Consider the following 11,156-nt stretch of genomic DNA (forward strand, 5'->3'; position numbering starts at 1 on the left):
GGGAGGAAACACGGGTTTGTGCTACACATGTTACAGACTATTGTTCAGCAGCCCTTGTACTTAAATTAGGCACATTTAATTAAACGCAACTGTGCGGAGGCAGGAAAAAGCTGGTTTAGGCAAGTTCAGAAAGTGAAATTCTGAGCTTTACACACACCGTCCCAAAAAGCAGAGAAAGAAACCCCGTCCCCAGAAAACTGCGTGCCCTCTCAGTTTGCCACCAGGCGTTTTCCATAGACTTTTGACAGCGCCTCGCCGCTGCCGCACCTCCTCCCTTAGAGCCGCGCTACCTCAGCGCGGAGGAGAGGGAACCCGGCACCAGCGGTAACGCAAAGCTGCACAGAGCTGTCTGACGAGGCGCTAAAGAAAAACGAAGGAAAAAAAAGAAGGGGAAAAACAAGAAAAAGGAACCCGCGGTCTCTCAGACGGAGGGAGCGGCGCTAACCCCGGTTAGGGCACCACGAGGGGCCGAGGGTACCGGGGGTGCCGCCGGGCAGCCGAGCGGGCGGCGGCGGGACAGGGGCACCCGACCCCAAACACACACACAGACCGCTGTGCCAGGGCGCAGGGGCTCCCGCCGCCCGGGACTCACCGCAGGTAGCTGCCGGTCGAGTGCTGGTTGTAGTGCTCCGGCTGCGTGTGCCAAAACAGCATCTTGGGGGCGGCCCGGTGGCGGTCCCTGGGGCTGCGGAGGGGGCGGTCGCGCTGCCCACTCCAGGCGTGCCGGGCACGGCTGCCGCCAACTGGAGCCGCGGCCCCGGCGGCTCCCGCCGCTTTTATGGCTCAGCCGCGGCGGCCGCGGGTTGGCCGGGCCGGGGCTCCGGAGCCCGGTGAGCCCTCCCCCAGCCCGCCCCCCCGCCAGCCCCGGCCCCCGGGCGGGCACAGGCCGCCAACCCCGGGGCGGAGCGCCCGCCCCTGAGGGCAGGGCGGGGGCGGGCCCGGCCCGGAGCGGGGTTTGACGGGCCGTGGCGAAGGAAGGGGTGGATGGACACGGGCTGCCAGGCGACCCCTGGATCTGCTGGACCTGCCGTGGACTCGGAATTGCCCGTGTTTTAAGCGGAGCCGCGGGAGTCACCTGGCAGCTCCATTCAACATCTGTGTGAAATCTCTGCTCAGGTTCCGCTGAGGTCCCTGTTTGAGTGAACGACAGCTGGTTGCTTTAGTTATAGTAGTGTCTGTCTCTTACGCCGGCCTGTGCCTCATGTTAATGTGACCTTTGTGTCGGGGTATTTTCCGAGTGGGACAGCAAGAGGCAAAATTTGCCAGAGGAGGTGCAGTAACAAGAGGACAGTGTCAGGGACTAAACTCACCCCTAACCCTTCAAAACCTTCCTGCCTTTCCTATCTCAACTCCCCCTCTCAGTAAGGAGAAATCTGTTTCTTTGCCATTACAGATTGCAGATCCTGATCCTCACACACAAGGCTGCCCATACCCATCATTTTCCTAACCCCCTGCTCTCAGGGCACCTTCCTGTCCCATCAATCCTTTTCTGGTCTGATAGTTTGTGGAGGGGAAACAAAAGGGTAGAAGGGTTCCCCGTTTAGTCATTTTCTATTATGTATCCACCAGCAGAAATGGAAACAGACCCTTAATTACTCTGAGTTATTAAACATATTTTCAATCAGTTTTCAGGAGAAGACTTCTTATCTGTGAGGTTCCTGGTCAACTTTCAACTGAGAAAAAGGCAGTTTACTCAACTCTTTAAAGGTAGTTATTGGCATTCGCTGTCAGATTTCACTGTCAGACGAGTTTTTTCAGACAGATGATTTTTCTATTCTCCTGCCATTATTATAGAATATTGATATTATCACAGCACTTATAGATCATTTTTAGGTCAAACCAAATTAGAGCCAGACACAGTAAAGGTATTGGTTGGTTGTATCTTGAACTGAAGAAAAAGGTAACCTGAAAGGTAACAGCAGCTTCATAGAGATGCTATGAATCTAAAAGTTTTTAGGATGCATTGTTTATATCTACCTGTCTCAGTTTCAGATTAAGAAATAGCACAAATCAATGTGCCTTTAAGGTATTTTCTCTTTCCGCTGTTACTACACAGCTAGACAAACACCTGGTTCTAACAAACCCAAATGGTTGGAGTTATCTTGTTGCTTTTTTATACTCTTAAAAATATTTAGCTCTGCTCACACAACATCTGAGACCTTGATTGAGCAAAGCCTATATATAGTTCTTGCACAGAGAAACAAGACAAAGTTTGCTGAACTGTCCAAGGACTTATCTAAACAGTAAATATCCTCCCACAGTTTGAGTAGTTTGCTGCACCAACTGGAGAAATATGAAGTCCAATGTAAGAGTAAATTACTACACCACATGAAACAAAGGATCTCATCAAGATTGGCATGTCAGTACTTTCTTTAGTATCTTTCTGGAAAGTAAATATATTGGAGTGAAAATTACTTTAAAATAGTCTGATTTGTTTCCTCTCTGACCTGTTGCTGAATGGAGAAAATAAGGTGAGATCTGCTAATTAATTTTACAGATAGTCTGGTAACAGCTTTGTTGTCCAGATGTTTCTATCCCTGCCTTTCCTTGCTCAGCCAAATCTGAGGAAGAAAAAGACATCTTTGTTCCTTGTCTACCTCTCATGAAAGAAATTTCAGCCATCTTCTGGTCTATTTCCTGCTCTTCCCCCAGCATGGAAACATGTACCACAGCCTCAAATACCCTCTCCTGATCTTCCGAATCCACCACATCATACAGACCAAGTCCTCCTCTGCTCCCCTCTGGGGCTCCCTTGATCATCCAGCATCTGCTCTTCCTGTTACCCTAACACAGCCCCTCAGTGAAGAATTCTTCTCCTCTACAGCTTTCTCACCCAAACCTCTCTTTGCTCTCCTACTCCCTCCCAGATCAAAGTAATTTCTTTCCCTCTGCTTTGCTCATTGCTCTTCATCTCTCTTTTTAGATGCTTGTTCAATTTGCCATGGTAAAATACTTTGATCATATGATTAAAAGGGATTGAGTGAATATTTTGTTTGCTGGATTTTTCTGCTAGAGGTAATGTTATGAAGGACCTGGAGATACTTTTTGTGTGAAAAAGAGGTATTTTAAGAATAAGTATCTTTTTCTGCAGCTATTTGTGCCTGGACACAAAAGTACTGTGCCAGTGAGTTCAAGCTGGTATGAAGAGAAAAAATATTTTAACTATGTAAGTTCTTTTGATTAAAAAAAAAAAAGCAAAACAACAGTAAAAGACCCCAAACACACATACAAAAAAAACCCCAAACAAAACAAACCACAAAACCTTCAAGGATTAGTATCTGCACTTTCAGTTTGAGATGTTATTGCTTCAAAAGTTTATTCTGCTGCTTCACTGGTCATTGCAATCCCTTTAGCTAAGCACTGAGTGGGAGACATGTATGACCTTCATCTGCTTCACTGGAGAGTCAAGAAGTTTTGATCAGATTCTCAGCACTTAGAGCCAAACTAGTAGAACTTGCACTGAAGTGACCGAGACACAGTCATATATTCTGTTCCCTTTCTCCTCTAGAAGAAAGGTGTTCTCATTAGCCAGAGGCCTGAAGGGAAGTGAGCATGGGAGCATTAGAACACTGTAGAGATCGCTAAGTGAAAATTTAGATCTGTAAAAGAAATTAAACACTTAATTCTCACCAAACTGAAAAGAAACAAAGCATCTCTATACCTTTAGGGCTCCCACCACAAACATCTGAATTGCTTCTGAAAAGTCTAGCAGGAACTTCTATGTCAGTTAAACGATTCTGTGTTCATGAAGACCCAGATAAACTCAAAGGATCAAGGTTGAACATTATACTGTATTGAAGAGCTTCCAAAAGTTGCCATTAGTTCATTATGGCATTAGTCAAGGTTATTGAGGGATTACTGCACTTCTCTCCTGATGCATGGACCACAGAGTTATGGCCTGTCTGGATGAACTGCAGGGATCTGAAATGAGCTGCAGAGTCTTGGGAAGGGTTACTGAGATGGTCACCCAAGCACTGAATATGATCTAAGGAAAAAAAGTCAGCCTGATGCCTTTTGTGTTCCCTCTGTGTGTATTTCAGCTCACAGGTTTCCAGCTTTCGACTGGGGAATCTTGGGGAAACTATATTTAAGTAGGCTCTGCCAGATAACCAAGAAAAGTGACTGAACTGTGACAGCCTAATTTGCTCTACCTTCCCTGGGCTGAAACTAGAAAGGATTGAAAACTGGGGGTTTTAATAAATTGCAATATTATGAATGAAGAAAGGAACAGCTTTTATACAGCCCTTATTGTTCTAAAAGCTGGAAAAACATTGCTTTGCCTTTGACAGGGTTTGGGAGACCTTCCAGTGGCAAGTACGGGCTCTCACAGGTAGCCCACTGATCCCTGAGTTCTCCTCATCTGTTCCATGAAGGTCCACTTTTCAGATGAAAACCAGCCTAGATGGGTTCCCATTGCCCTCTACTGAACAGCACCTCAGGGCGTAGCTGGTCACCAGCAGCTCTGGGCAGTGGCTACCACCAGGAGTAGGAATGTGTTACAGCTGAGAAGGAGGACACTGAACTGGAAAAACTGAGAATAAGCCAGCTGTTGAAAGCATACCTTATAGTGACAGAAACATGGAGCTTAGTTTGGTTTTACCCAGAGGAAGATTAAGAGGTGACTCAAACATAGTCTAAAAATACTCACATGGGAAATCAACATTTCATAAGAATGCTCCTAAACCTCACAACAAAGATACAAGGAGCCACGGAATAAACACTGCAATTTCATAAAGTGAGGCTAAGAACACACTGAAATGAACATAATCAACCATGAGTGTAACTTTCCCAAATTTTGTGGTTAAAGCCCCCTCCCCCATCCCCATTTTTTAGATGTAATTCCAGACTAAATTTTCCTCACAAATGAAAAAAAAAGAAGGTGAACAGAAAGGAATTCATTTAGGTTCTGTGGCCAGTTTGACAGAGGAGAGCAAAGATGATCTACAGAACACTTTCTATCTTTATGATCTCTGACATTTTCTGCCAAGGGCTTCCAAATGCTCTCCTATTACAGTCACCTCCCTGTTCTACCTTGCGAGTTTGAGGCAACGTATCCCCTTCCCTGACAGTCAAACAGCCACAAAGCTCATATGTCGTGATGTGCTGTCAGCATGATTACCATGACACAGTGAGAACCACATTAACCGAACTTAATAGCAAAACAAATATCTTGAAGAATACCACACAGACTGGCTTATTTATTTTCTTATTCAAGTCATTCATTAAAACCCTCACCATTTTCTCGTTTATCAGAGGTCACCATCAAATTTCCAGCTGCCACTAAATTTCCAGGCACAACATAGCACTGGTGTATCCACGAGGTCTTTTTGCCACAGAAATTAAGCGTTGTTTGCGAGCTTTCCCTGATGTCATATTAATCACTTTGACTGTCCTGATTTTATCACCAGAATCAATTTTATTTTTCTTCCTGGTGAACATTTCTTTTAAAGTCATTTTGTTGTGGAAACAAAAAAAAATATTTACACAATGAGGATGATCGATGATTGGATGACAAAATAAGTGCTTTTTAAATGCTCATTATACATCTACTGGCATTGGCTGCCTCATTGTGAGCTACGGGCTGCAATCGCAGGGACGCACAGTAGCCATGTTTACATCGCTGCAAGAGAGACCTCCGGAGCTGACAGCACTAGTGGGAAAGGAGCACATGACTTTAAAAAAAAAAGAAGAAGAAAGAACAACAACAGAGAAAGATCATGTACTTTTTGGCTGCAGCAGACACTGAGTCCGCAAACATCTGTGCCCGGTACGTGTCTGGGGGTTAGTTACGGTTCCTCTGCCCGAGGTCACCATGTGTGCTGCCAACTCCAGCAGCCTCGGCTGTCCTGGCTGGAATACATCACCCCTCACACACACCAGGCTGGCAGAGCATGTAGACCGTCACCACCCAGTGCTTTGTGGGGAGCAGTGGCAGAAGGAGAAGCGTCGTCACCCAGAGCCGACAACAGCCCAGCTCTGCTCACAGCTCTGCTGTCTGAGGGAGCTTTGCTTCCACAGCTGAAAAATTGTAGCTGGGACAAAAATATCTGTGATGGCTGCGGGTATCCCACATCTGCCCACCAGCGTGGTCTGCCACCCTGCCCCAAACACTGGTGTCAGCACAAGCAGGGAAAGCAAAGGGGGGAAAGGAGTGGCCAGGAGCTGGGCTGCAGCAAGAACTGACTGCTTCGACCAGCTCTGCCAGAGATGGGTGTGGGAAAGCAGAAGAGGTGCCAGAAGATGTCTAGTCCATAGATCCCACAGACCAAGTCTGTGTCCTCTCTCCCCATGGAAAGAGAGTTCTAAAAGCCTGAACAAGAGGCAGAAGTCACCCTCTGCAGATATGCAGACAACACCAAACTGCATTGGGTGGTTGGCATACTGAGCACCAGTGCTTTGATCCAGCAGGACCTTGGGAAACTTGAGGCCAAGAGAAACCTCATTAAGTTTTGTAGAGCCATGCAAAGCCCTGCACCAAGCTGGAATAACCCCATGTGTCACTTCTGGGTGGGAACCAACTAACTGAAGAGCAGCCCTACTGAGGAGGACCCATGTGTTAGCTTGAAAGACTGATTAAATGGGAAACAACAGTTCCCTCTTGCCACAAATGAGGCAAACCACTCCTTGTAGTGCAGGACATCAAGGGAAGTTATTGCCCCTTCTCCTTAGTGCTGCTGGGCCTGCACGTTTGAGCCTCTTGTTCAAGATGGAGGTGGAGAATTTGAACAGGATCCAGCAGGTGAACTGCTAAAACACTCAGGGCATAGAGCACTTCTGTAAGGAGAACTTGAAAGCATTATTCTTGCTGAGTCTGATGATGATGAAGTCAAGAGAGGACCTAGTAACCGCCCACTATGTAAAGGCATTAAAAAAGATGATTAAGCCAAACCCTTCTCAGTAGTAGCAGTGATTAAGCCAATGTCCACAAGCTATGACTTGGAAGTTGGACTGAGCACTAACAAAAACTTCTTCACTAGAGGACTGGAACAGGTTACCAGACAGGATGTAGCATCTCCATCCTAGGAGGTATTCAAGATTCCAGCAGCAGAGCCATGGTTGATGCAATCCAGTGTAGGCTCCAGCCCTATTTTGAGGTGAAGTTTAGATTAGAGACATTCAGAGGTTACTTTCCATCAACATTTCTGAAGTCTATGAAATCCTGCAAGGGATACTGTGGTCCTGACACAGGTTTTAGTGGACATGCCCACAGTCCCCTTCCTGCTCAAGGCAATGTCCAGGTCTTTACCACATGGGTAATACCCCATGGATGTCCACGTAGGATGTCCACAGCTTCACAAATTCTGAAGAGACTCATAGTGAAATGTCTACATGCTGTTCTACAGCATATGCTGTCCTGAAAAGTGGTTATTTTTAACTCTAGAGGAAAGGCTTTTTTATAACTGGAACCTGGCAAAATAACAGTGTCAAGTCAACCCATCCTCTCCAATGTAAACTCCTCAGATATGAAATTATTCCAGGATAATTACTGGACACAGTTGAGCATGTAGAAAGATCTAGAATGCTCCACCCCAGGGGATTTATCTGTTGCAGGACAGTATGAACCATGAAGTACATTACAGAGTCTTTCATCTCCCCTTAAACACTTTAGAGACATTTTAAATTCCTTGAAAGGAAAACATTTTAAGATCCTTCATGTACTCAAAATGCCTTTCAATAGACCTTCAGAGAATACTTTGTACCTTAGCAGAATCACCATTTACAGCTATAAGACCACTAGTCCTTCACAAACACTATGACTTTTAAAAACATTAAAATATGAGAAAAGAATGACCATTATTATAATTATTATTAGATTTCTTCTTTCCTTCAAAGCAAAACTTTCATCAAATGAGGTTTTCCTTACAGAAATGCTCTAGGTAGATGATTCACACAACAAATTCGTAACTAAGAAGAAGGCAGACTGGAAAAGGGAGTGTGGTTTTCTTATATTAGCTACACACAGTCTGACTGTAATTATCCTCAACTGGAATATCCATACATAAAAGCAATTTTGCAATGATAATAATTTGTACAATTATTCTAATAACATGTTATTTTCCTAATTTTTATAAACCAATTTTAGGACTCTTTTTTTATTGCATTTGCACAGCAATTTCTAAGTCAAATAATGAAGCCTCCCAAGTTTTCTGCAAGGTAAGGTAAGGTGAGGTCAGTGGAGACTGATCTCTACTGCTAGTTACAAATGCATTTATTTCCTCAGTGTTTCTTTCTTCCTCAGGATATCCCAGACTTCCTGCTTGTACAAGGTGTCACCTCTCATCTCTGCAAGTCTTGTGTGGTAAGTTAACATATTTGTATTAACAAGTAAATACAATTGTACTAACTTCCTGTGATGCACAGAATGTGGAGGCACCTTAGATGTGCAAATATCCCGTCGCCATGAGGTAACGAGCAAGTAATCTTACCTTATAGGAAATTTAAGGGCAAACTGACATCACCAAGACAGTGATGGATGTGTGAATTAAATTCCAGAGTGATGAATCCCAGTCTAGCTCTCCTTTACAGCCATACAGTTAGACCAGGAAGCCACCTCTTTCAAGGTGGGATACACAAATCATCTGACCACTGGGATACCCTTGTGCTGCTCATAAAGACTTCTCAGAGCAGGATGGGATAGCATCTGAGGGCATGAACAGTAATCAATATCCTCAGATAAGGTGATCCAAGTGACCAAAGCACAGAACTGCTACTTCTTCACTTCCAAAAGAAGGCTTTTTGGTTTGTTTTCATAGTGAAATAACTAACCTCACTGTCTAACCCTCCTGGGGACCATTACTTTAACTTTTCCCATGATGTAGTTAGGGAAGGTCAGCAGCAGTTCAGATGCACAGTATTTGGTACTGCTGGCTATAGCACGGCAAAAATTACCTATTTCTTGCCACCTTTAGGTTTGATTGTTGGACAGCTGTTGGACTAGAGAGACAACAAACACCGAGGATATAATCAAAGCTCATGGGACCAAGCAGAAACTGTTGTCTTCAGCAGGATTTTATCTCAGGCTAGAAGCACTCCAATATTTCACAGTAAAGACAAGCCTCAGACTTCCAGAAGAAGTTTTCCTTTGTTCTACTTTAATCAATCAGTGATAATTAACCAACATTTAGTTTCGGCTCGAGGAAGGAATGACAGAAATAATTATGTCCTGAGACAGACATCCCATCAGCTTCTCCAAACCTATTAACTGCCTCAGATGAATTAGCAATCAATGAAATGAGATTAAAAAGTCTAACACACAAACCATCTCCATTTCCATCTCTAGAGCCAGGATGACACAAAATTACTACTCAGCCGCTGCATATGTTCCTATAAATGCACCATTATTCTGTCCATAAAACAGTTTTGCTGGTTCATCCCAGGACATGAGTTCCTCTGACACTGAAATACAATGTGGACTTGCTCCTAACTGATCCTGAGCAGGGAATGGAATAACCACTCCTGACATGTCTGTTTATAAGGCACCAGCTAAACAACTGTGTTATCACAGAATACTCAATCGAGAGTTTTGTTCTATAGGTACAGGTGGCCCATTGTAAAAGAAATTTGCGGTCTTGAAGAGAGGTTATTGTAGACAGATTAAAGATATGAAAAATATAAATACTAGTGTGAAATAGGAGGATAAGGCTGTGGTAGTTTTAGTTACTTACAAGGGGTAGCTCTGCCTTCTTTGTTTGACTTAATGTAAACATTTGTTTAGGATAGGATGCACAGCATCCTAGACTCCCTGAACTGTGCCAGTGCAATCCCACTGTCTATAAACACTGGAGATGAATCAGATGAATCCTGCCAAACATCTGCTTTCATTTATCAAAACAAGGTTAAGAAACTTGATCACAATTTATAAACATCTCTTGGGAAGGGACTTAACACAAACAGAAGGGAGATGGTAGCACTGAAAGGGAAGCTGAGCCCCTCCAGCAGTGTCCGGCTCATAACACCTGGTATGAGCAGTAGCAGTCACCGAGATCATTATTGGTGAGACAGCACCGTTATTTTTATGATGAATAAATAGACTAAGCCCAAAGTGACATAAGCCACTTGGTAGTGTCAAGCAGTCAGATTTATATCTAATCTTCATAGCTGCTTTTCAATAGTCTCCACTTGTTTGGAGCTCCTAGCATTTTGATTTTATCATTATACATGCCTGCTGTGCTTTTTTTCTTCAAAATCGTAAATGAAATTATTCTTGAGTCCTGCAGGTTTCTTGTGTGGACTTTTCTAACCTTAGCAGTGAGTAAAATTACATGGTCTTAATCCAGCAAGCCAAGCATAAACTGTATTGGAGAACAGTCTTTACCATCGGTGCCAGTGTTCAGTGTGACTTGGAATCCATGAGGAATTCCAGAAAAACCCCCACATTGTGATAATATTTACAAAATAGGAGTAGCTTGCTCAAATCTGAGGAATCCAACAGACTAGCACCTTTTAGTCAAAAGAAATGTGCTTTTAGTAAAGGTAACTTCTTAGCCAGACTTCTCAGTTGCAAATATTAATAACTTTACCACCACAAGTCTCTCTAGCAGCACTCAGAAAAATCTAAATTTTTATTAACTGTAAGAACATACAAAGATTGCCTGAGTGATACAGACTGGGAAGACACGTGAGAGATGCCAAATCTCCAAGCTCAGAGTAAAAAACCAACAAAACAAAAAACCAACCAGCCAAACAAACAAACAGAAATCCCAAACAAACAAACAAACAAAAAACCACAAAAAACCCCAGGGTATTTTAATACAACCAAACAGGAGCACAGGGCATAGGTAAGTACAGAGAGCATCAGCATTACTCACAGTGGGAAATCTGCAGAGGGACTATAGGAAATACTCAAATACTCATCTGCTAGTTAATGGTGACAAGCAAGTCTCAAGATGAGATTTTGGAGGACAGGAAGAGGATTTTATTTTAAAAACTCACACCTGCCATACACACCCACACACCCACATACTCACAACCAGAAGAAATGTGTGTGTCCATCATCCAGGCACCAAAACATGTATATCCAGGGCCTGCTTAGGATCCCTCGCAGTGAAACAGAATAGAAGGGACACAGCTCTGTAGTCCTTATCCTGGTCTCCTTCCATGGCTGGTGAGCACTCGCTGCTTTGGGATGTGCTTTTTGAACCCTGGAGCTGACAGCA

The 11,156-nt window shown here is 43.9% G+C and overlaps 1 protein-coding gene and 1 long non-coding RNA gene across 2 annotated transcripts in view; one reads left to right on the top strand and one right to left on the bottom strand.

The window, feature by feature from the left end:
* The window catches only part of TFCP2L1 (transcription factor CP2 like 1), a 37,321-nt gene extending 36,565 nt beyond the window's left edge, over positions 1–756 (bottom strand). The window contains exon 1 of the mRNA XM_027678947.1: positions 593–756. Within this exon, the coding sequence (XP_027534748.1) occupies positions 593–654 (62 nt within the window). The 5' untranslated portion in view covers positions 655–756. The remainder of the gene's footprint in view (positions 1–592) is intronic.
* A 7,325-nt stretch (positions 757–8,081) lies between these two features.
* On the top strand, positions 8,082–10,739 carry LOC113965481. The gene is made up of 3 exons (XR_003533546.1): positions 8,082–8,154; positions 8,240–8,299; positions 8,910–10,739. It is a non-coding gene; the product is annotated as an uncharacterized LOC113965481 (long non-coding RNA).
* The last annotated feature ends 417 nt before the right edge of the window (positions 10,740–11,156 follow it).

Source organism: Neopelma chrysocephalum, unplaced genomic scaffold (genome assembly GCF_003984885.1).
Source record: "Neopelma chrysocephalum unplaced genomic scaffold, ASM398488v2 Primary Assembly neopelma1_44, whole genome shotgun sequence".
NCBI classification, from domain to species: domain Eukaryota; kingdom Metazoa; phylum Chordata; class Aves; order Passeriformes; family Pipridae; genus Neopelma; species Neopelma chrysocephalum.